This window comes from Anopheles stephensi, chromosome 3, assembly GCF_013141755.1.
Source record: "Anopheles stephensi strain Indian chromosome 3, UCI_ANSTEP_V1.0, whole genome shotgun sequence".
In the NCBI taxonomy this organism is placed as follows: domain Eukaryota; kingdom Metazoa; phylum Arthropoda; class Insecta; order Diptera; family Culicidae; genus Anopheles; species Anopheles stephensi.
In genome coordinates this window covers 22,550,904-22,576,479 of record NC_050203.1, presented here as the reverse complement: position 1 = coordinate 22,576,479, position 25,576 = coordinate 22,550,904, and the positions used below count along the sequence as shown (strand labels likewise).

The following is a 25,576-nucleotide window of genomic DNA, read 5'->3' as shown; positions in this document are numbered from 1 at the left end:
ATTACAAACTTTTCAATGACGATTAGTGCGGCGCGACACTGGTGAACGCACGGTAGTCCGGTGGCGGACATTACGTTGGAAATCAAGAAATCGTAAATCAAGCGTCCACATGTTTTAAACAATAATTGGTTGAAGATTGCTACAATCTAAGCATTTGATTATCTTGAAACGCATATTATTTTAAATCTGTGGACGCCTGGATCCTAGATATGCTACTGCAAATGACAAATCTCAGACCATTATCCTGAGAGAAGCCCCACTCGGAATCTAATGATCGTTATTGAGTCCTTAAAAAATACGAAAAATTTAGAAGAATTGATTTTTTAAATAAACTTTATACGAAATGATCCACCCTTTGGCCTAATCTGAACCACTGTGCGTTACAGCGTACGCTTATGGCGTTGGTGTCGAAACTGTCATTTCCAAGCAAAGGAGGTCCGAAAGGAAGGAGTTATTTTTGTTGGGGTAAATATAATTTAAAGCTTATTGGAAGATCGAACCGAACTCAGCAACGGAACGCGCGTAGTGCGCCGAAATGGTGTCATAAATTTATCTGGCATAATTGATCACGTCGGCGAGGTTGGGTGCTGCTCAAGCAAACGCTCGAGACCCTCCACCAGTTGCCACCGAAAACAAAGAGGCTCATTTAATGGTTCACCCCGTTAAGAGTTTATGAAAACATTCCTAATTTGAAAGTGCTCCATTATGAGAGCTTCAGCGGTGCAAAGAAACACGAACTAGGCACGCATAAGCAGCAGCCATTATTTTGCTGACATTACACGCTGTGGTACGTGTCCTTTGCCGGGGGTTGACAATTTGTAGCTGAACGTTGGCGCCACCCGCGCACGCTGGTTCGCTTGGTACGGCGAGGCGCCGGCTGGAAATCGTTCGTAAAATGGCTTCCTTTTCGTTCGCGGTCCGAATTTCGACTTTCTTCGCCGGCCTATCCGTCATCTGTCGCCGCCATCTATCTATAGACCACATCGGCCGGCCGGGTCGGTCGGGATCTATCTATAAACACACGCGCACACCACCAACAACGGCCATTCATGTGCGCTTCGCCCATTCATTCACAATCGTTCGAGACATTCTAGGTTCCGGTGGAGGATGAAGCGTAATATCCCTTCTTCACCGCCCGTTCGGATTTCCTCATTCTCCTACGCCTCCGCCAAGTGGTTCCAATTAAGTGGTGCGATTAATAATTTCTTCTAGCATTCTTCCTAGCTTGTGTTGTGTGCTGCGAGAAAAGACTTCGTAATCAATGCACTTCTCCATTCCGAGAGCACAAGAAGCTCTAGAAAATCTTGATGCCTCACCTCCACACACGACCGCCCTCCGGAATGGACATTCCAAATTTATGGTTTTCTCATTTTTATGGCATCCACTTCCGGTGGTGCTGGCAGTTTCTACAACTTCTACCCTGCTGCCGCGTCTCTCGCCGAACTCGTTCTTGGCTCTCTTCATTCATCAGATCGACCCAATTCTTTTAGAGGGAGGTATTTCTTGATTCGGTCCACTGGTCCGTCCGCGCTACTCATCACGATCGCGTCACGACAACACGGCCAGTTTATTTTGGTTTGCACGCGTTCGGTCCGCGAGTCGTCATCATGGCGCTCATTTGTCAGATGTAAATATAGCCTCCTCCTCTCCCGATCGGTGTATGATCCATTCCGAATGAAAAAAAAAAACGAAAACTGCCGAGGACACAGATTATAGGATTTTTGAAGCCCTGGCCCAGCGCGGAGCGCTCTGACGATGAAAAACGTGAATCTACATTAGCCCTATCAATAGAGGATCTGTTTATCAAGCTGCTTGTTGTTTTGATGTTTGGAGGAGCTGAACATAATGCTCTCTCATAATAGATTCCAGATCGAGGAGATTCTTTTGTTGGGAGATTTTGTGAGCAAAAAATCGGAAAATAAGGAACTCACCAACATCATTTTGTAATTCGGAATATTCAATTTAAAGCATAAATCAACCAAAACAAACATTCGCAGTAAAGGTGATGCGCGCTTTGTTAGCTCGTTATTGCCCCGTTTGTTTGACGATCTAAGCTCTAGGTCCGTACTACGATAAATGGTTTTGCCATCTCAACGAGTCGGGAAATGGTGCAAGGGTAGGGAAAAAACCAAATCCCCAGAATTTATGACGGTCAACTTTTGAGCCTAGACGTACGCGGCTTAACATGTCTGACACGCTGCCCAGCAGCGTATGGCGAAGGAAGCCTAGAAGAAGAAGGCTCTCCTGAAAACTCCCATAAATCCGTGAGAATGGCGCCGATGAAAGGTGAGGGTTCCGCTTATCATGTGTATTGCCGGGTTCGAGGTTTCCCTTGGCTTTCCCTACCATCTCCGGGTTACCATCTTCCGGTCTGATATGGTCCAACAATTTGTAGTACAAAAAACTTCAACTTACTACTCTTTGCTTCCCAGTTCCTTCCCTCTTCATTCACATTCTTCCTCGCGTTTCATCTCAAAGTTCAAACAGATGGTGAGAACATTCACAGTTCCGAACACGAAGCGGTTGCAAAAGCGGATGGTGGGATTGGGAAGGGGTCCGGCGCTTCTCTTTATTAAATTAAAGGCGCTATTAAAACGAAATCGCTTTTACATCGCACGTTTACCGAGCGAGGTGCACGGTAAACATAAATTACTTCATTTAGAAAATGTTGAGCCGTGTACAACAAAACCTGGCCTGGCAGAGCAATGGGGAACAGTGGGAGCGTTTAGAATTTTCCATCGCATTTTCGCTGCCGACAAGGCGCAATGAGGAAATTAAATTTAGATTTTTTCCATGTTCTCCCAGGCAATTTAAAGTGCAGCTTTTGAGCTGCCGACACTGAGATCATTCATTCCAGCAGACGGTAACTGTCTAGTAAGGCTCGTAAAAATGAAAGATAGGATAGGCTTTACGAACAAATGGAGCTAACCATTTTACGTTTCGTCTGCTCTTTACAACAGGGGACGCACAAGAACATTGCATTGAACAAGTTTTGCATTGAGCGGTCATTCAAGTTTTCCCTTATACATATTTTTCCGACTCACACACTAGATTACGACGCATACCTACCACGCAAGGCGCACGCACGACGCAAAATAAAAAATTAGAAGCAAAAAAAAACACTAATGCGTGCGTAATATTGTTTGCGCAATTGTTTTGCGCCAAGAGGCTTTGTGGCTAATGTGTGTTTTGGATCACTATCTCTCTCTCCCTCTCTCGGTTGATCTGTTTTCCTTACCGTCCGCATATCGTGTATGTTATGTGTTTGGCCCTCAGCATTGTTGTTACACTTGACTTAAATTTTGTTTGCTAGCCCCGCTTATGTCGGTTGGATTTGTTACCGCTTTTTTACCTCTTGTTGTTGCTATTTTCGATGCTGCTTTGTCGGTAGGCATAGCGGCGGCTGGGGGCTTATATATCAGATTACTAGTCTACTGCTGATGGTGTGTATTATTAGAGCAGAGAAAAACAACATTTCGGTAGGAAGGTGAGAGTGGCGAAGATGAGGCGTGGCGCAGACGGCAAAGCAATAATTATTAGCATTAATTTAATTATCTAATACACTTTAGGCGTAGGCATCGTACGTGGCAGGGTATTTGAGGTTATGTTTTGCTTTATTACAAAATGGAATTCTCCCCCGGCATTACATCAGTGGAATAATGTCCCGACCAAGAACTGATTATTCAACTAATGGTAAATCAAGTAAGGGAATCCAGAAATGGAGGATCAAGACCTCAAGAAGTTCTAGGAGCAAAAGGGAGAAGAGGAATTATTCTAACCTAGCAAAATAGTCATTTGAGGTTTGATTATATCAAAAAATTTATAAGGAGATTCAGAAGTTAACAAAAAACCTTTAGCAATTATTGCAATCACTAGCTACCATTTATACAGCGACTGTTGCTGTTGATGAGGCAATTCTTATGACAAGGCGGCAAATGTTATGTCACAATAATCAGCTGATATGTCAAATGCTTTAGAGATGACACTACAACAAAATGTCTTCCCGGACCATGTAGGGACTTGGTAATATCCAGTAAAGATTCGTTTGGAATTATCCTTTATCGATTCACACACTAGCATCTCTCCGTGCTTTTACTCCTGAAGACGTCAGTATTTAAAGTATCATGTACTTCAATTTTATCTGTTACAAACTCAAAATTTGGTGATGACCTTAACTCGTCCGAAAGTTCACTATAACAACTATTTCTATTTAATGTTCCTAAGGACAAACTATTTCCCTAGCAGGGTCTCTGCAGCAACTGCCAACTCCCTTCGCGTCTCTACAACAATCAACGAAACTGTACGCGAAAGCTTCATGCGACCGAGCGAAACTCTAGAACGTTGTTAGTACGTAACCCGGAGCGACCTCTCGAAGCATTAGACAAGGATCCACATCGTATTTACCGTGTGACACACAACTTAAGAGATGAAGCCAAACGTTCTCCCTCCAAAAAGACAAACCGTCGCTTGTTGTTCGCCGAACGGAAAAGCTCTCGTGTTTCCACGGTCGAAAGTTTTGCTTCCCGGTTCTCACCACGCGTATTATTGTCGTTGACCGCTTTTGCCACTATCAACCGATGGCCGGATCCAGAGCAATAACACTTTGGTTATGGGTATTGTTTTTCCTGCGTACATCGAGTTGAAAAACCACATTTCCATGCCGATTGTTTTTCGCACACAGGTGCGCTAGGTGGTGCAAAGGGAAAACCAGTTTATGGGACGGCATGGAACAATTCGATGGTTTGATGGCTTATTAGATTAACGAACCCGGGCCGTGGTTGCTAATGTTGGCAGTTTTCGTGGAAAGTTTTTCTCTCACTCGTCACGGGAAGAAATGTCCCACCGCTGCTGTTAAGGTCAGACCCTATTCACAACGAAAAGCCTGGGGGCCTGGAACCGGGGCTTCTCTTGTCGGTTGGCACTCGGGAGGCACTTGAACTCGCGACCGTTTAAGTGCCAGGGCGGCAGCAGGAAACCTGTCAAGCGGTGAAATAGGAGCCTCAATTTTGCTGTTGCTACACGTGCCTAGAATGGGGAGCCAATATTTGGTGTTGGGGTGGGCCTTAATGATGGTCCAGAGAAAACTTTTCCCCATTTGGAGAAGACGATATTCACAAGAATGGCAGGAATGGTGTGATTGTAAAAGCAAAGAGAGATATTTCTGTTGTCTGGCAGATTATAAAAGAAGTCGTGAATTCGACATTAACCAACAAGAAAGTCATACATTTTCAATCTACAGTCTCTACCGTCCCAGCTTGTCCTCAGATTGACTTGATTGATTTTGTGTACAAACCCTTATTTTAAGGTAGTAGAAAAAACCCGGGGTCCGGTGGCCGAGGCGACAGCGGCGCCGGTCTTCACACGGCAGGGCCGGGGTTCAAATCCCATCCAGACCGCCTCCCCGTACGAAAGGCTGACTACTTTTCTACGGGTAAAATTAAGTCACAGAAAGCCAGAAATGGCAGGCCGAGACCTCTCGAGGTTGTAGTGCCACAGAAGAAGAAGAAGAAGAAAAATAAATTAAGAGCTTTTTTGTCAAAACAATTAGCTATTTTTGACTCAAAACCAACAAGAATTGAAGTCTAGTAATTTTGAAATTATAAGAAATGTATTTCAATTACTCTCCCGGGCTTGGACAATGAGATCAAAGCACGTAATGTAACAATAAAGACATCACTGACAGCCGTTTCAATTCATTTCGCGTAATGTCATTGAGATATGAAAGAACCACTCGCTATCCATTTTCCAGCAGATTTTTCCCTGTTCGCGACCTCTCGCTTGTTACTAAAAATATATTCATAAGAAGCAGAAGATAAACAAAACCCGGAAAACACGGTGCTCGGAATGGTAACATCTGATGCGTTTACGTGCTTTGATCAATTTGTCTCCTTACCACCACCGAATTCTCCCAGGCACTACTTGTACCTTTTGTGATTTCGTTGCAAATCAATTTATTTATAATTTATGACAAACTGTTCCATCTTTGGTTGTTGCTGCTGCTAAGCTAGGGGAGAGCTACAGAGATCAAAAAGAAACGAACAAACCTAATGTCCTTCCGCAACGACGTCGACGAAAATGGCTGAAGTGACAATATCATTTACACCAGCCAGCCAGCCAGCAGCGAATGGAAGCGCGATTTTCTTCATGCACCAAAATTGGAATGTATTTCACAGAGGCGAAAATGGAAAAAAAGGAAGATACTGCCTCGGGGAGCAGCAGCGGGATAAAAAATTGCTTGTAATATCGCATTTTTCCAGAAGAAAAGCATCGTTGGGGGAAGCGTTTGGAAGGTACGCGACAGCATTTTGCGTGTAACAAGGACGCGCTTATGATTTTTGTCACAAGTGTTTTTTTTTTGGCTGTGCGAGATAAAAATCACCTCACGACACGTGTGCCCGGAATGGGGATCCGTGGAACGTTTGGGACAGGTATTGTTGATGAAAATGTATCGCGTTTGTTGAAGAAATTACAAGAAGAGTAGGAGAAGGCATACGGAACGGCAATAAGGTAAGCGTGGTGCTTTTTTGCATCACGTATGAATAATCAATATTCATTTGAATGAAAATAATCTCCAGAATTAAGCGACCCCAACATCATCATCGCCGGATGACAAAGGAAAATATTCAAATCATTCAAATCGCAGCCAGGAGCGAGTGAAGCGAGAGTATGTGAAGCATATCCTCCGCATAAGATGAACCCTCAACTTCAGCAACAAATATTCATATCGAAGCACAACAATCCTCGCGTCGTGTGTGTGGACACTTTTCAAAGGATCGATTAACCTCGGCGATTATATTTTCAGCACAAACATACAGCCCGCAAAAAAGTGTCTACGTTCACAGCTTTAGCCTCATTCATGTGATGCTTAATGTTGGGTTAGCAATTCTCATATCGCACACTGACTGTAGGGGAGGTAGATTCTTATTGCAGTATTGCAACAAGTGACTCATAGAAAAAAGTCAATCGATAAGTGAAACAGATTGTCAGCAAAAGAAAAGTGTCATTTTACACGGTTCTGATAGGTTTTTTCTCGTATTGCCGGTGTCGAACCCGGGCTTCACAACAAAGGCGGAAAATAAGAAGGAAAAATCGATCTGCGCAGCCACGGTTTGTCGAAAAAATGCACCCGTCAATGAAATCACCGGTTCAATGGTTGGAATGTTGTCAAACATGTTATCGGGATATTTCTCTCTACTTCGTTTGCAGATGGCAGAGTGGTAGCGGTTGCACAGTGGTACAGCGGTAAGTCAATGGGTTGGACGTTTCATTTTTGATTTATTTTTGGTATCGATGGCATAATAATGTCGTTTGTATATTGCGGAGCTTTGGACATCAAATGATTTTGATAACAGCAAATGGAGAATTTGAAATAATTTCAGGATAAATGAAAAGCTAGACGTTATATCAAAGTATTGAAGTCTTCCTGACATTGCTGTTAACAAACCTGTCGCATCAGTACTGTCTTCGATTCATCCATATTAAGCTGGCAGTTTAAAAGCTCCCATCTCCTGGTTCTGGTACACCGAGCTTACTATTAACGTATCACGCGATACCACCAGTTCACAGTGTTGGCCTGATGCAGAAGTGCTTGATATTGCTAATGGCAACATCTGTCCATTCTATATCCCGACTATTCTGCCGGACGTATCTAAGGCCTTCAATCCAAGTCATTATAGGCTAAGTAGGACTTTTCTGTTCATATTGATGCATTAAAAAAACGTCAAATTTGGTGCAAATTTGATATTACTTTTCTGCAAAAGGCTGGCCAGTAAAATTCACTGCTCTATAGTAAAATCAAGACCTTTTCATTTTACCCATGCTTTTATTATCCTTCCACATCTACAGGGTCTTCTAAGCATCCTTCTCTCTAAAGAGACTAAGAATCAAAAGAATCAACAGAGTCCATGTCTCAGAGACTATGAGGGTACTTGGACTAAAACTGTATTATTCTGCTCTCTGCTAAACAAATCGCTCTTTCGGCGTATATTAGCATTTATCAAGCCAATAATGCCCATGCCATCAATGCACAGCTATTATTGAGTCTGTACAAATCCAAGATGCAGATAAGACAATCAATAGTAGCAACTAGCACACCAAAAATATTGATCTAAAAGATTTTAGACTTCAATTTAATATTGAACCTAAAAGAAAACAAGCATTTTCTTGATAAAAACCCGTTTTTAAATATTTATAAACTTTAGGTGAATTTAGTAAAGACAAAGAAAAAAATATTAACATTATGTTCTCCATTGTACCATCGTGCGTTATTGCTGAGATAGAAGTCCGCATTTTTCTGCCATTTTTTGCTTTTGCTTTTACAATCCACAAATCACCTTCCCAATATGTGTTTAGATATATGATTGAGTGGAAAGCAGAACATGAACTTATGTCCACCAGAGCTTGCAGCCCAACCTGTTTCTCTGGTCCCCTCTTCTAGTGTTTTCTTCTGAACTCCCGAGAAGGAGGTCATTTCCTCATAATCTGTTTTCTTCCCTCAGCCTTCCGAACGCCGCAACCGTGGAAAGAAATCAACATCTAATAACATCGATGCCCTTAAGGGCCCGCCTTATCAGTAGCAAAAAGGGGGAACCGGAGCGAAAGGTCCAGTTTGTTAACAGTTTACAAAAAAAAACAAGGGAGGTCCGGTGGTAATGTTTGCTTACCGTGATTGCATCCGCCGGATATGACGTTTCCAACCAACAACAACTCCAGGGTGGTTGGTGACCGTGTGGATGCGAAAACAAAGAGGAAAAAGAGTATGTCAGTTCGCCCTTTTGCGTAAGACAAGCCCGGTAGCGTTAGAGGAAAACGTAATTTGATTGTAAGACATAGTTAAGACCATTACATATCGGGCAGGCAGGGACAGGAAGAAAAAAACTTAACTTCCAAAGGGCATCCAACGGGTCCTCCTCTTCCCCAGTGTTGTGACAAATAATACTATCAAAATTGGTTTGAATAAGATTTGTGGAGATAAGTTTCATCTAGCTCCAATAGGGGACCAGGAAAGGAAAAAAAGAAAACAAAAACACTGCGAGCAAAATAGAATTTGACAGCTTATTTCGAAAACATTTTCCAACCATTTGTCCCGGAGGCTATCCAGGGAAAACGAACCTGACGTATTCGGAAGGAATCGACGAACCCCTACAAAAAAAGGAAGGAAATCTGAACGATGATGGTAATCAAATTTCGATTTCAATTTTTATTACAGTCTCTGGTCGCCGCCTTTAGCACATGCCCTATCGTAAGGGCCTTTAGGGCTTCGGGCCTCTGGACTACGCTACGTTCAGATGGGGGGTGTGTACATCGGAAGCTTAACGATGAAGTTTCCGTTTTAGATATCGCTTAGCCAACTTAAAAAAACCCACCAGGACCAATACTACAATGTCGCACCCGGGTGTCCTCGTGCTACCAGCACAGCGAAATAGAACAATGTAAAGGGAAAGTTGCGCTAGCAGCACGAGAAAACCATTGCATCTTCCGGGGGAAGAAAACTGGCGCGCGGTCAAGCATTACGCCTTCCAACCGGGAGGTGATGGGCGAACGATGGAAAAAAGAAAGCGACCAAAAGTAAAGATCCTGCTGCCCGGTACCGGTTTTTGTTTTCCGTTTGCTTCGTTCCATCTTCGATCGATGCGAAGGTGGCCCCGGCGGCCCAGCAGCACCCGGAGCCGGATGAAAATCAATTTAATTCTAAACTTTTCTGATCTGCCCGCCTGGCCCTTTCATCGCCCGCTGGAGGGTGTGGGACAGAGTGGGTTGGAGAGGGTGGTATTGAACCATAATCAATGATCGCTCGCACACACCGATTCGATCGTTCCGCTTCAGCGGTTGAAAATAGAAATCCCGCACAGCAACAGAAAAGGAGAAGAAAAAACCGATGAAAAATGTTGAGGAAAAATTCTGCCTTCAAACGTTTGTCCCCACCCGTGGAGAGCGCTCTCGCTCGATGGTTCCCGGGTAATACCGATCCGTAATCGAACGTGAAAAATACGAACCCGATAAACGCAAATCGAGCTAACCAAAAGCGGGACAAAATAAAATGCATTTTAAATTACTCTAAGCGAGAGCGGCGCTGGAAAAAGAACAGTGGCCGTATAATAATATCGCTTCCTCTTCGGTTTATCCCAACGATGTGACTATTTATGCCTTCCGAAAATGAATTGAGACCCAAAATTAGCTGCCATCCTTCCCAGGGTTGGAAGTAAAATTAGAGGGCAAAAAAAAGGGGTGAAAAAGGCGTGGGAATTGTATGACAATTGTAGATTGGAGACAATATTTATCCTGAAATGTCACACAAATTGTGGCAGAATTGTTACTGTTTTGCACAGACATAGGAACAATTTTTTTGCTAAAATACCAATTTCGGCAAAAAAACGGCTTGCAAATCCGTTTCGAATGACTGAATATACGTACAGTAAAGAAACGGTGGGGTGGAAATAAATTGTACGTCAATGTTCATTAATCATTATTATGTCATTCGGTGGTTTCGCTTTTTGTGCCCTATGCCTGGAACCGGTAGCGAAATCGAGTTCCGGGGTTAGCAGGAAGAACATTCTCCAAGCAAATAAAATAAAATGGAATCGGCTGTAGTTGGGGGGAAATTTCATCGATTGACGGTAAAATGGGAAACAGGATGGATAGAATTTTTGAGATTAATTAATTAGAGATTAAGCGGAGCTTTCTCTCTACCTCCCTTTTTCGTATTTCAATCACGGAAACTGTCAAAAGCATTTGTGAAAGGCCAGCACAAATGGTGCTGCAAATTGTTTCGACACAAAGAATTTAATACTAATCGATTCGTCCACACAGTCATTTTAAATTGGTCAAAAACTAGGTAACAATTTAATTGAAATTGAAATGGGTATAAATATTGGTTTTGAATGATAGATTTTATAATGATATGTTCTATATCATATGCCATTACTAGACTTATCGATACCGCATAGTTGGATAGTCAGTCCTCACTATGGGGGAACGGCCCAGATGGCCCGATCCTGCCGTGTGAAGATCGCTGCCATATTTACCACCGGGTCGTCCCGGCGGCGTAGAGACCTCATAGCTAATTTTAATCAGCAACTTAGTCGTTTATTTTTAAGAGAGACAGTATCTGAAGTCCTTGGAATGCCAGTGCTGTTGGAATTCTGTAATCCTTGGAAGATGTGTGTCATAATATTTCACTGTTATTATACAATAGTCAACACTCTCCTTGGTCCAACGGCCTGCGAGACATCATGCACTGCGACCTCCAGAGGTCTGCCGTTTCTAGCTACCTTGACATTGATTGTACGCAAGACTGGCTATCCAGCTACGGATAAATCAAGTCACAGGCAACCAAAAATGGCTGGCCGAGACCTTTCGAGTTCTCGAAGACCTGAAGTCTAAGTCCTTGCCACCGTTTAACTGTCTCTCGTGGGATTAGATGTTCGATCGTTAAAGACAGGTGGTCCTCTATCACTAGGCCATCTTACCGAAGGTTGAACAGTTGAAATGATTCTGGATTCAAACAGGATTGTGGGACATTTCAAGAGATATCAACAGACGAGTTCGTCACATAGCAACTTACACTGAAAAAAATTCAATACCTATGCTAAAATTTTTGACTGTAACCAGCAGAAATCTTCTCAATTTGCTGACATTAATTTAAATGTAAAACCCAAAAATAATATTCTACAAATTGGTGTAAAAAGCTAAAGACAGTATGAAAAAGTGACATTATGTTGAGCCTGGCATTAGGGCAACAAGTCATATTCAACATATTTTACAACCAGACGAGAAGGCCACAACTGAGATATTATGAAACTGTGTGGCCTGACTGACATTAAAAAGTTTGTAGACTCTAAAGTTGTAGTATAAAAGCCTACCTCTATTGCTTATTGTCATTGAGAATAAAAAAAGAAAATTTTAACTACCAGCTTCAATTTTTTTTTATTAATGCAAGAATCGTTATACGCTTAAAAATTATTTTAAATATCCCTTAATTAAATTAAAATCGACCATTTTACACTTAAATTCTAGCTGCGTTAACATAATGTATAGGTCTCCCGATAATAAAGTAAGATTAGGCAACACATGAAAATTTTTATCAAGATTATTTTAAAGTTGAGCTTTTGAAGTTCAAACCATCCGGCAACCAATCCAAAAAGAGACACGAAAATACAACCAAGCAAGAAAAATTCAGAACAGCTGTCCAATCTCCCGTTTGCCATTTGTCAGTCAACCCTTATTCGTGCATGCAATTCGGCCCTCCCGGTGGAAGAGAGTTACAAGGCGCGAAAGATAGCCGCGAAAACCCCCGGCCTGCACAAGCCCGGAAATGGAGAGAAAGAGAAATGCACAAAAGGACAGCAAGAGAAAGAAAAAAAAAGATGCGAATAATCGACCCTCGACAGCGAAACATAAATTTGCAATAAAACAACTAACTACATGCATGTGGGACATCCTGCTCGCGACCGGTGGATGGATGGGGAGAGGCACCGGATCCGGTGGCCATGTGTCTGCATATTTGGCAGTGGCCTAAACTGGCGGCCACAGTCTTTGCCCGGTGCGGTTGCAGAATTGTAATTAGCCCACGATCGTTTCTACTTTATTTTACACTTCAATTTTTGTGACGCGTTTGGCTGTGGTTAGAATTAGCAACCCAACGGGAGTTTGTTGATGGTATCGTCTTTTTTGGCTGACCGAGCTAACGAATTTGTGCAGCTTTGCGGATACCCCGTTTGAAGTTGCGGTGCGCAAAACAATAAACATGTTGCACGGTGACAAGAATCGCACCTTGTTCTTGGAGGTTTAAATGCATTTTTGCGGTTTGCTTCTGCTAGCCGTTATGTAAATTAATTTGATAATTTTTTTCAACCTCCCTCCGCGTTTCCGTTTGGGAAATAGGAAGCATTGCTGCGTATCCATCCAAATTAATGCGTAATAAGCGCAACAATGAAGTAGGGACAAATTTAAAAGTTAATAAATATTTACACTTCAAGCCAAAAACAGCAATTTTTCAAGACGCAAAACATAAAGCATTCTCATCAGCCAACAACAACCAAGAAAAACAAGTGACATGACGACGCGACGCAAGACTTTGCCCTCCCCACATGAAGTTCAACTTGCGGTGATCGTGCAACTGTGACGTTGCTGGCCGCTTTACAGCTATTGCGTTGACGGGGGCGAATATTAAATGTTTTATGGGTACCATTTGCGTGGCGCGTATCTTTTGGCGAAGATCGCCGTACAGAGGTGAACCATCCGCTTTTTCTGTGTGATGGGCCCCCCTCTCTGCACGATGGACATTTGTGTCAAATGCAACACCTTTTCAAGAGGCAGCAGTGTCCCACCCCCCATTTTTTGCACACCTTGAACATGGCGCGGCGTTTTCAAATGCAAACCGCGATCATCGTTTGGAGCTGTCGTGTCCGTTGATGGTGGGGTGAGTCAAGTTTTGATCGAGTTTTGTGGCTACGATCGAAATCTACCGTCCACCACCACCAGCATAAGGAGAACGCTGCCTAAGGTAACCTTGGCACAGGATGGTTTGCTTCACCTGCTGCTACTACAGCTGACACTGTGCCTTGTAAAGTTGTAAGCTTGTAAAGGGGGAAAAATGGAGGCTATAAATTTCTTGAACTCTACCTCAGCGTTGTTATCGATGAGTTAAAGTTGATGTAGCTTGTATGATAATTAACGATATTCGGAGGACACATGGAATAAGCTGTCCAATTCACGATTTGCAGAAGGATATGTATAGTAACTAATTTGAATTGTGTTTTAATTGTAAATTACTGCTTGTTTGCCAGTTTTGATATTGGGCGGTTGAAATATTCCAGGAAGTCTATCACAAGTCTATCTATAGTACGTATGTATTTTTTAAATGTCACAGTTTTGTGATAGGTTTGGGTACCATTTTTCTGTCAAGATGCTTAGCCTGTTCTGCTATTTTGCTCCTATTTCTATAGATTTCTAATTTTCTAACTGAAGACAGCATAGAACCTAACGTTAAATACAACTTATAACCTACAACACATATGATCACTTGCGTGGCATTGTATCTTGGTGTTACGATTTATACATTGGAGTTGAAGTGTGGAGCGGTGTATCAGACTAAGGATTACCTTTTCGACTACCTTGTCATATACAAGGATATATGGAGTACATTCATACATAGATAGCAGACAAAGTTTTTTCTGATCCCAATAATACAAAGATCAGATCATCGTCTATGATACCCAATTCGTGGATGATGAATTTGAATTATTTCCTGGGCCAGCTTTTGTGGCGCTTTCCTACCACAAGGTTGAGAATCATATTGCACACATAAAATAGGATCCAAAGATGGCTAATCGAAAACTTGTAGTAGTCGGCCAAAGATTGTTGGAGTTCAAACAGTACAGGCTCCATGTGGAGAACGGACTACTGCCAGTCGTTGTCTGAGAACTATATCCGAAACCCCTGGTCTAGCTTCTTTTATTGCCTTCAAAATGTCAGTGAATCAATGGGAGACATATAGGTCAGTTTCCTTACAGAAACGACCTTACAAATGATACCGTAGACTTAAGCAAAGTTACGTTATGAGAGGATAAAAATATTGCGATTATGAGATTAAAATGTCTTTACCGTAAATATTCGCATTTAATCCTGCTGAAAGCTGTTATCTATTATGTCAAAATGCAAATTATCGCATTCATTTGTGACATGAATTTTCAAGTTCTCAAAGATTTTGGAGGCGTCGTATTGTAGCAACGCACCTATTTAATGACCTTCACCACTGAAACTCACTCATTCATAATAATTTTCATTAATTGTACAAAACGCAACAAAAAACCTATAAACGATTTTTTGGTTCGTTGTTAAATTGAAATAAATAAATTCAGACACACCTCAAATTATATTGGCGACCACAAACTCAACTCCACCTGAGCGCCTCCAAAGCAAAGCAGCTGCAAAATGTGTGTCAAATTGAAATTTTCTTTCCTCAAACCAAACATTATCCAGCTGACACCCGCTGTTGCAGTTTGTTATACAAAAACAACCACATTTAATGAAATAAATCGATTATGTTTGCCTTTGGCAGAGGCTATACTCTTTACTGCTGCTGCCTCAAAGGGCGGCGCGTTGTTCACACAAGATCGCCCCGGCTCAGCGGCATCGGCGAGTCAAAAAGGAAGCCCCGAACATCGAAAGGCGTTCGGTGCAGAAAGAGTGCAGCAGCAGTTGTTTGGCAGAGCTGTCGGCGGAAAGCTCGATGGCGCAAGTAGTGCTCAAAGTGATGGATGTGTAATTAATTGGAAACGCTTAGGGGCTCTATTGCTGTGGTCGGTGCTTCGAGGCGCTGGCGGCCACATTTGCTTGAACGATTACGCCACCCACCCGCTTACTTGGGAGAGGGAACCCGAAACAGAAGTGAACTTTAACGTAGCGAGACGGCTCGCGAGGTGTGAAGTGTACCCATTTTCGTGTGTTCACGCGGCACGGTGGGGTCAGGTCAACTATGATGAAAAACTGTAAAAGTGTGTTCACTTTGTACCATCATCTGCAGCAGCAGGATGGGTGAGGTTGGGGCGATGCTTTTACTATTAATCTTGTATCGTTTAAAGCTCTCTTCTAGCCGAAGTGGAAAGCAATTGAAGCGGGTTAGGAACCACGTTTAGGAGCGCGGTACTGATGAACGTGAAGGTGTCCAGAGAATAATCGATTTACTGCTCGTTAACCTTTGACATGGGCAACCATGTTAGTCTCACCGTGTACAGATATCCGCAGCAGAGAAATCCGTTGGAGTTTGTCGACAAAACATCGCATTAAAGTCACAGCTTAAGGAGTCATAATTTACCCGCCGAAGAAAGCTAAAGACGAGCTTCGGCGAATAAACACCTGCTGATAATTGTTTAAAGCCATTCCATCAATCAGCCACCGCCTGCGTGCGTTGCCATCTGTATTCAATCTGTTCGGCCTACACCGTAGGCGTCTGGGCAAGATATGTCCGCTACATCTCGAAACGAACTGCAGAAAGCCCACGTATCGCCGCCACGAACAATTCTATTTTGGGGTTTTGATAATGGGGGTCGTCCTCCTGCCTCCTTCAGCTATCCCTTCTTCTGCCTTCCAGCCCTTTAAACACAGTCGAAAGCCCTCCTACGGTGGTCATCTCCTGGTTTATTTCTTAGCAATGGGGCGTTTAGATACCTTACCAACCCGCGCACGTTTAGGCCCGCAGCACTGGGCTCGAGTAGAGTCATCGTTCATTTGATTTGAACCTGCTTTACTTTCTATTCAAAATTCACCAATCAACGGTAGAAGCACACCCAGAGAGATAAAAAAGGCAACGAACATGTCGGGAAAATTAAACGATGCAGGCCTCCTCCGAAGACTCTCCACCCCCACCCGCAACCCTCTCCGGGGTCACTCTTTTTGATTGAAACTGACAGCCCAAAATTAGCAACCGTTGATGAATGGGGCACACAGTCTTTGTTGCAAACAGTGCGGGCAGGCACAACGCGACACTGCTTCCGTCAGCTTCCGGTGTCAACGGGGTTTTTCGGAGGGGGACACGGCCTTCTTCTGCAGGTCCGTGCTGCCAAAATCGGAAAACATCAAACGCTTCGCTTGCAAATCGACGTCAAACAGCCGGCAGAAGTAAACGGTCCACACGGAAACCGACCGACCGTTTCCGAAGAAACGTTTCGCTTCGGTTGCAAAGCTAACCACCAAACAACGGTAGAAAGTGTGGTGTTTGGACGAGGGCCTGGGCATGACTGAGATGGGATGGGATTGAGGAGCACTTAAAATGTGCCGGTTGGCAAAGAGCGCAAAGTAGTTCTACGAAGCCGGGCGAAGTGAAGCGTGAGAACCGAGCCTGCACACACAGCATTCCTTGGTGTGAAATGACGAATCAAAATCGATTCTATGCCATTGAAACTATTTCTGAATCATTTATAAAATGGATTCTCGGGAAAAGGAAATGGTTTACAGTGTTGTAGTGTTACTAGGAACAGTGCAAAATGCTTCAGAATGCAAAATACAAGTTGCTAAGAAATTTTTGCTGCTACTCATAATTTTCATGCTTAAAGCTGATAAGGACATCGAGGATTCTCTAGATTTGCGTCATGATCAGCTCATGCTTTACCTTCAGTGACCGTCATCCTAACAAGCTTGACTAAGAGAACATTTTTGGAGAATATTGTCAGGAAGCTATGAAAGTGCTCTCTTCTTCTTATGAGGCATTGCAATTGTTGCGTTCAGAATCAAGTGTCAATTTCTTCCAATAAATTCTCTCGGTCTTTATGACGAACTTAGAGACAACGTCTTGGGGACTGGGACTTTAGCGACTGTATTGTCTGGAGTAATTCTCAAGAAATGGTCAGTATGACAAATTAAATATGCTTCACAATATTTAGGTCATTGTGGTCTATCTAGATTTTAATCGTTGTGCCAAATCTCCCGTAGTTCTTCAACATATGCGGGGCCTAAAATCCTTCTGAGCATCTTTCGCTGGACTATCCGTGTTTCGTCGATGTTCCATGTTTCTGAGGCTTTTGTGAGTACTGAGACCATGAATGTTCTGTAAAGTACAGGTATCGTCCTGTTCTAATCGAGTTCCCTGCAAGTTGCTTATAATCTTACAGCTTAATGTAACCCATTGTCCAATGCTATCTCTTATCTTAAACAAATCTTTTTACAACCAACAATTAGTGTAAGGAAGTAACACCTACCTGTTGCCGAAACGCGTCTTCCAAAACTCGGCCGCATCCGCCTTCGTGATGCGGAACTGATCGCCCGCAAACAACCCGTTCGGGAAGATGGCCTTCAGCTCGGACAGCATGTGCGAAAACACCAAACTCAGCTTCGTCAGGTTCCGCCGGTAGTGTGAATTCTCGTCGAACATCTTCTCCTTGCCCTCCTTGAACAGTTTGATCGCCTGCTTGCACTTGCGCATCAGGTTGTTGATGAAGATGTTGTAGTGCTCGTTCGAGTGAAGCAGATGCATCTGATCCTCGTACTTGGAGTAGATCAGATGCAACCGCTGGTACGTGTCCGGCAGGATGTCCAGTATGAACGGGGGGCTGTTCTTGAGGTTCATCTTCGACTGCTGGCACAGCTTCACCACCTTGTCCATCAGCTTCCACGTCTTTTCGAGCGTTTTCTTGTCGGTGAGAAATTTCTGCTGGGCGCACGCATCGCTTATCTTGCCCTGGATCTTCGAGAAGAAGGATATGTTGGCGCGGGGCTGTGGCCGCGCCCGGTTAGTGGCCGCCATCTTGCGGACAGCAGCACAACAGCACCACCGATCCACTGCTGAGCCTGAGTGGGTGGGTTTCCCTTGTAATGTGAAGGAGCTGATGGAGGTGAATATCTGTAGTTTTCTCACTGGGACACCACCACCATCAACAGTCGCGAAACAGGCCGTCGATCGTTCGCCCGGTGATCGCGGATCGTTGAGAGGGCGAGAGGATTGCTTGATCGTGAGCCTCTCCTGCCGCGCTCCTCCCTTCTCCCTTCCGATCGGTTATCCGCTTTGCGTGACGGAGCGAGGGTTAGAGGTGGCTAGATTTGCTGAGATTTTCTTTCACGTCAATTGAAACCGCCACTACTTCACGGTCACCGTCTGCCGTACGACGGTCGGTCGGGCAGTGAAATAAAAATAAAACGATCGCCACATTGCGTGGAAAATTCTCACTCACTGGCGGCAGAGATTCACATACACGCGCACACAAACCTAGACACACACACGGACAAGCAAAAAAATAAAAAATAAACGAAATGAAATTTCTGGATGCTTAATTTTCGCTTTTCCTCTTTGCGGCTCTACATGATCGAGGTTGGCCAACGCAAAAAGAGGCAAAATTTGGCAAAAAACCTACACAATTTTACACACACACACACAACACAAGCACTGCCAGAAAGCTTTTCCAGCACCGAGCTCTTTTTCCCCGGTTTACTTGGATAGAATGCAATTTTCACACTTTGCACACACACACACATACGGGGGGCGTTTCATACAATTTTCTTTCCTTTCCCACCACCACACTTTTCCACATCAGACGACACTTTTAGGGCACACACACGTCGCTACCACATATAGGCGACTCCCATTCCCCTTCACACTTTTCCGCGCCGTTTTTTTAACCTCTTTAACCTGCCGGTTTTCTTTCACCTATGGGTTGTGTGGCTTTCGCTTCGAGTGTGCCCTTTTCGCGCAAGACACCGGTTTTGAACGACTCAACGGGCCACAGCAGGCTTTACAGCAGCCAACAGCACATATTATGCACACATACACACACACACACACAAACACGCGGATAGAAACACACACTCGCGCACACAACCAACCAGACTGTGTAGGGACAGCAGGAGAGATGGCTTTCTTTGATCTCGACGACGTTTGGACGTCGTTTTGCTGGTTGTGTTGTGGCCTTTCTTTCGGCGTTTTTTTCTTCTCCTTTCGCTTCCTTCCTTCGGTGGGGCCTACGCTGCCCTTTTTTCTCCAGTGAGATCTTCTTCTCGTTTCCTTTTCTCTTCCTTCCGTTCACTTCCTTCTGCTCGGTGCCGTTGGGCCTTCTTCTCCTCCACCGGGATTCCGGGGATCCAGCAGCAGAAAACCAGTGTTGGTTGGAGTAGTAGGCTTTGACTTTCTTTCCGTTCACTCGTTGATTCCGTTGCCTCGACGGTTCTTACTATTATTTTGCTCTGTCTCGCGCCGTGGCCCCTCGGCAAGAAAATCAACGTTTGGGTAAGTCTGGTCAATCCACGTTCCCCGCCTCCGGTACGGAACACGGGTGGAAAATGGCTTCTTCACCACACGGTGGGATAAAATTGCATCGTGATGCTGCGGTTCCTATGCAATTCGTCTTTCTAACCGGTGATGGCTATAACAGAAGCGGAAAGGAAAGGGAATAAATTAGTAACAAAATATTAAATGTGCTTTTTATGAAGGAAAAAACCCCTTCTTTCTTCCGAGAAAAAGGGCTCGAAAAACAAATATCCGTTTTCTCATACACACATTTTTCCACAGTCCATCTTTGGCGGTTGGTTTATATTTTCTCGTAAAAAATATTTACTTCATTCGTCGTTTTTTCTGTAGCACACACACACATATATCTTGGGTAAACTTGAAGGTTCGATGGGCCTTATGCAGTCACTAAACAACGGTGCATTCTCTCTCTCTCGGGTGCAGTGTTGATTTTCTTCGCCTTTTCCCTGCACGCCTTCCAACACGAGCAGCAGCAGCAAAAAGGATAGAAAACGTTTATAAACAAATCTTCAAGCCGCATGGCGGCACGATGCAATCTCAAACCAAAAGGGTCCCTCCCCCCCACATAATACCCCTCGACCGAGGTAGAGGTGTTAGTGAAGCGAGGCAAATATGGTCAAGTGAGAGAGCGGGAAGGAAAGAGTACGGGTGACCAGTGGGGACGGCGGATGCGGCCCGAAAGAAAAACAACAATCCCACTTTTACCAGAAGCCCACAGCCAGAAAGATTGGATGGAAGAAAACTGCAGCAAGATGAATCTCAAGAAGCGATTTCCAGTTTGTGCTCTGTCTCGCTCTTTCATGCGCCTGCTAGTTTTGCTTTCTCTCGTTCTAGCTACCGGAGATGGTTTCTAGGGAGAGCAACGACAAAAAATCACATCCAAAGCAATCTCACCCACACATCTTCAACATGTTCACGCACACACACCAACACCACAGAAAACACTCCAATGCACACACGCACCGGCAGTGAACGAACGTCAGTGAGACGACGCAACCACACGCCAATGTGTGTGTGTGTGTTACGACGAACGAGAGCGCGCGCGCCTCTGTGTGCGTAAGAGATTGTAGCGAAACTGTGGTGCACACACATGCACAACACCACACACTCGCTGCTTACACAAAGTTCACCTTTTCGATTTGGAACGATTTTGGAACAAAACGTTTCGCCCATAAAATGCAAATCCTCATTTGTTTTGTACCGTGCTGTGATTGCATACAGAAACACACAAAGTACACGCACTGAACGGCGAACGACTGGGATTTGGGGTCATCCAGCTGATTCGAGCCTCGACCGAGACGAGGTCGTTCACAAGATGTCGTTTTGTCTCCGTATCTCACGAATCGTAGCGAGCCGTGGATTGCATCGTTTGACAGTAACCAAACTGCATCGATCGTGAAGTTGCACCGTGCACACACATCCGACAATTTCACACTGCCATCGGTGTGTGCCACTTGCGCTGCGTGTGTGAAAACGGCAAAGCCTCTTCATTTTTTTTCCGACGCGAAATGAAAAGATAACTGTTGTTCTCGATATGACAACCAGTCCGTCGTCCGGAGTCGTCTTGCTCACCTGCTACCTATCTTCTTTAGATGAGGATTTTGTTTTCTCGGTATTACTTCTCACAAAAACAACAGTAAAGCGATGACAAGAAGACTCGTGACACGCACGGAAACACACTTTGGGGCCGTTTTTCCGTCCCTGGGAAATTCACAACACCAGCTCAAACGCACACACACACACGGATACACGGAATACACGTCCACACAACGCACCAGAGAGCGTCGATGATGTATTGAAGATTTACCACATATTTTCACTCACTCTTATATCCACTGTGGCTGTCGGCACTAAACGCTTTTTACACCCGCTAGACTATGAATTGAACAGTTGATTTCTTTTCTTCTAATGGTTCACAATGTTTTATGAAACCATTTCACCAAACATTCAGGAATCGGAACGCGACGATCACAACCGCACGCGATGATGGTTTCCTACGAATGAATGTGAGGATGAACTGTGCCGTTTCGTTTACACAGCGCGCCGTATACGCCATTCTCTCTCACGCTCTCTCGTGCTCTCTCATTTCCATGCGTTTTCTATGAGAATTCTACAGAAATGAATACAACACCAACACAACAGCGCACAGGGTGAGTCGCTGGAAAGAGAATGATTGACATTTTATAGAATAAGAAAATATTGTGATTTTTCTTTGGGAAATGGATTCAAAGAAATCAAAACAGATTGGTTGAATCTTGGAAACAACATCAAATTTTGTTCATGAGTGTGTTTTTATTGCTGAAACTGTATTGCATTTAATTTAACGCATATTAAACATCAGAAAATATCGTTGCCTGCTATTTGACTCTTATTTGACTCTTGACTTTGATTTGTTGGTTGGGGGTTTTCTCCCCCATTTGACAGCTGTTAAAGTTGACGTTGAGGTGTAGGAATGTCCGGTTTTGCACTCATTCTTTAAAATTCGGAATTTGCTGCTACAAGAGTAGTTAAAATTTAAAAATTTGTACGGAAAATAGCCAACATTACTTAAACGAAGCATTATATGCTAGTCAAAAAAAGAGGGAATTGAAATGAAACAGAATGTAACGATATTGACTCCCTTTTTATTGCACAAAAATATGCTGCTATGAAGTTGCCTGAATTACTGAAAATAATCGCACACACTACGCTGTACTGGTACAAAGAGATACTTGCATTTGAATTCAACAAGGATTTGTGATATTCTCAACTGTGCACACGAGTAAATTAATTTATATGAAAGCTACACTCTTTGAGAGATACCCTTCCTCGTGCTACGTCCATAATACAACGTTTCTTAGCCTTTTCCGTACTTTCTTGCGAAATTTATATTTTAAGTGCTTTGCTAAATAGCCAGAGAATGTTAAGTATTGTTATTATTGCATGCAGCACCAAAAACCACAAAGGAGTTGCCCTAAACATGACCCGAACTGTAAAGCAGCCTCTAAACAGCTTAGGAGCATACAATCCTCAACGACGATAGGGGATTTTAACGATGCTAGAAGATAAAAACGAATGTCCGAACAATAAACATCATTTGTAATATTATACTAAAAATTAATGAAATTCACCACACTGCATTAAGTTTCCAATTTTCATTTCTCTTTATTGGCAAAAAACAAAACACATTTTGTCGTAATGTGGTCTTCCATAAAGCGCCGAACCGCTTTCGCTACGCTTCCTTCACTCGGTACGGGCGCTGACTTGACGTCCGTACCGATTCCACACTAACCACGCTCAGTGTGTAATCTTGGCTCCCGGTTTGCCGATATGTTCGCTACTACGCTACAGTAGTTCCTGGAATAATAAATTAGCGCCCACCAATAAGCGCTACTAAAGAGCTACTAAAGAGCTACTGCTCTGTGTGCTTGTTTTTTCTTCTTCCCTTTTCTTTTGTTCTCTTCTTCCTGGTGTCACTTAACGTTTAAATAAATTATACAAACGAATACTTTTGCTTGCTTTCTTGCGTTAAATTATTCCTTCATTAAAATCACGTGACCGTTGTCCAGGGTGCCAGGCTTTTGCTGTTGCTTGGTGACGCTTGTTTCGAGGTTTCGGGGTGTTTCAGTAATAGTTCGCTATCCCACAAACCACAACAGAAAAGGATAGAAAAAGGTTTGATCAGTTCCGTAAGTTCTCCGACACTCGAAAGCAGTGGTTTGTCGGAAGGCTTTCAGGTGGGTTGGGGTTTGAATGTAAACGGTCTCGAAAAAACGGGTGGCAGCTAGCTACACCGCTAGCAAGGCTTGTTGTGGCTTAGTCTCTTTAGAACTGTGGTGGCCGTGGATGCGCGCTAATCACCTCGAAAGAACCCCCCAAATACAACCCACAACGGGTGCCATCATCGTGTTCTTGCTGTTTGTTTCGTTCCGATTTAAGTTAACTTAACTACAAATTACATGCTACATGGGCGAAGAAGGAAGGGCACGGCAGGTTGGGATGGAGTTCTTTCGTTACTCTAACGCTACGTAGGGCATATCCTTACATACTAATGCTGTGAAGTGAAGAAATACCAGGGAGTGTCCCCCAAGGTCGCTAGACAGAGTCCTTCACAGCGTGGTAGAAAACAGATGACGATCGTTGGCAGTGGCAGAGATAGAGAGATTCCAAGGGGAAGAGGATAGCACGAGGGATCGAAAACTTCTCGATTGAAGTCTGAACCAGGTCGCCCGACACGACCACCCTCTAGTAGAGATAGTTGTGCGAGGGTTCCTCGGGTCGTCCGCACGGTCCGACGTGCTTTTTCTGTACCATCGATCGCGATCGGCAGTTCTCGATGCTGAGGAAACACTCGTTCGAGTACGTCTTGCCGTCGGTGCCGCACACCGGCTCGAACTCCTGTGGACAGATCTTGGAGCAGCCCTTGAACGAGAACGCCGCCAGACAACGCTTCATCGGCACCAGGAACATATGGCGTCCACAGTTCTCCCGTCGCATGTGGCACTCGTTCGGGTACAGCTTGTTGTCCGAGCCGCACACGTAGTTGGTCGGCTGCTGTTCACAGTTCGCTTCGCACAGCGCCGTGGTGGCACAGTTCTTCAGCGACACCGGTACCACACGCAGTCCACAGGTCTTTTGCTTCATCTCACAGCGCGACTTGTAGGTGTTGCCGTCCGAGCCACAAATTGGGCCATTCTGTTCCTCGTCGTACGTACAGCTACTGCAGTCCGTTACGTCCACCTTCGATTTCAGCTGTGTGCAGGGTCCGATATGTGCCAACTGTACACCACGTCTAGCAGGAAGAGGAAAGATAATCGGTTCAGTATACGGGACACAAAAAGGACAAGAGTAGTGGACAACTTACAGACAGGTTGCGCGGGCCAGTTCACACTCGTTGTTGTACGTCTTCGAGTCAGTACCGCACAGCATGTCCTTCTGATCACCGAAGAATGAAGCTCCGTTCTTGGAGTGTTGCTTGCAGGCGGGCAGCGACTTGCAGCGGTTCATCTTCTGCTTGCAACGGTCCAGCGTTAGTGCCTGGATCTTCTTCTTTTGTCTGCAAGAAGCCATGGTAATTTATTGTAGAGAACTGAACGACATCTACACTCATCACAAAACTCACCCGCAGTTAAGCATCTTCAGCTCGCACATCGAGGTGTAGATGTTGCCATCGCTACCACAGATCATCTGCTGCGCGTCCTTCGGACATTCGGTCGGACAGTCCTCGATCTTGTTGCTGGCACTGTGCGAGCTACCGCCGGCACGCTCCTGCGACATACAGTACGAGATCGGCACCTCGAACACGTGCTTGCCACAGTTCGATGCACGCATCTTACAGGCGCTAGCGTACAGGCGTCCGTCCGAGCCACAGGTTGGGCGTGCTACACGCCAGCACGACTCACGACAGTTCCGCGTGCTTTGGCAGTGCTTACGGCTAGTTCGGACCTTAGGGAGAGCGAAAGGGGGAGAGGGGGAATTGATTTTAAGTAACTGCGACAAGTTGGACGGTAGCACTTATGGCGAACATACCACACCCTGGCCGCAGGTGATCAGCTTCATCTGGCAGGTGGAGTTGTACACGTTACCGTCCGATGCGCAAACGGGGCCATCCTGAGGAGCACTATGAAGTTAAGAGAGAAAAGAATAAATTTAATATGCGATGTGCGACAACTTTCACTTAAACATCGCTTAACGAGATTGTAATTCGCAGTGCCTGAAAGTATGCAATCACTGTTTTGATTGATTATTTTTTAGTTTTGAAGAGGCTTTATATGATAGTTTGGGCATTATATTTACCAGATTTTATTTACCAATTGAAACATCTTTATAAAAATCTCATTTATTGAGAGAATACAAAAAATG

At 44.2% G+C, this 25,576-nt stretch overlaps 2 protein-coding genes across 14 annotated transcripts in view; both read right to left on the bottom strand.

Moving 5' to 3' along the window:
• The window catches only part of LOC118509119 (E3 ubiquitin-protein ligase CBL), an 80,670-nt gene extending 58,920 nt beyond the window's left edge, over positions 1–21,750 (bottom strand). Inside the window, exons 1-4 of one of the 12 annotated variants that reach the window (XM_036049294.1) lie at positions 21,560–21,750; positions 19,985–20,189; positions 18,846–19,850; positions 17,697–18,700 (exon numbers count right to left, since the gene is read on the bottom strand). In XM_036049294.1, coding sequence (XP_035905187.1) covers positions 17,697–18,241 — 545 coding nt within the window. In that variant the 5' untranslated portion in view covers positions 18,242–18,700; positions 18,846–19,850; positions 19,985–20,189; positions 21,560–21,750. Of the gene's footprint in view, positions 1–17,696; positions 18,701–18,845; positions 19,851–19,984; positions 20,190–21,307 lie in introns of all 12 variants that reach the window. The other 11 variants (XM_036049290.1, XM_036049293.1, XM_036049296.1 and 8 more) reach the window with 11 other exon arrangements.
• A 1,104-nt stretch (positions 21,751–22,854) lies between these two features.
• LOC118514322 (agrin) overlaps positions 22,855–25,576 on the bottom strand; it is a 53,442-nt gene continuing 50,720 nt past the window's right edge. For both annotated transcript variants that reach the window (XM_036061106.1, XM_036061107.1), the window contains 4 exons: positions 25,244–25,334; positions 24,837–25,159; positions 24,579–24,770; positions 22,855–24,506 (listed from right to left, as the gene is read on the bottom strand). In XM_036061106.1, the coding sequence (XP_035916999.1) occupies positions 23,960–24,506; positions 24,579–24,770; positions 24,837–25,159; positions 25,244–25,334 (1,153 nt within the window). In that variant the 3' untranslated portion in view covers positions 22,855–23,959. The remainder of the gene's footprint in view (positions 24,507–24,578; positions 24,771–24,836; positions 25,160–25,243; positions 25,335–25,576) is intronic.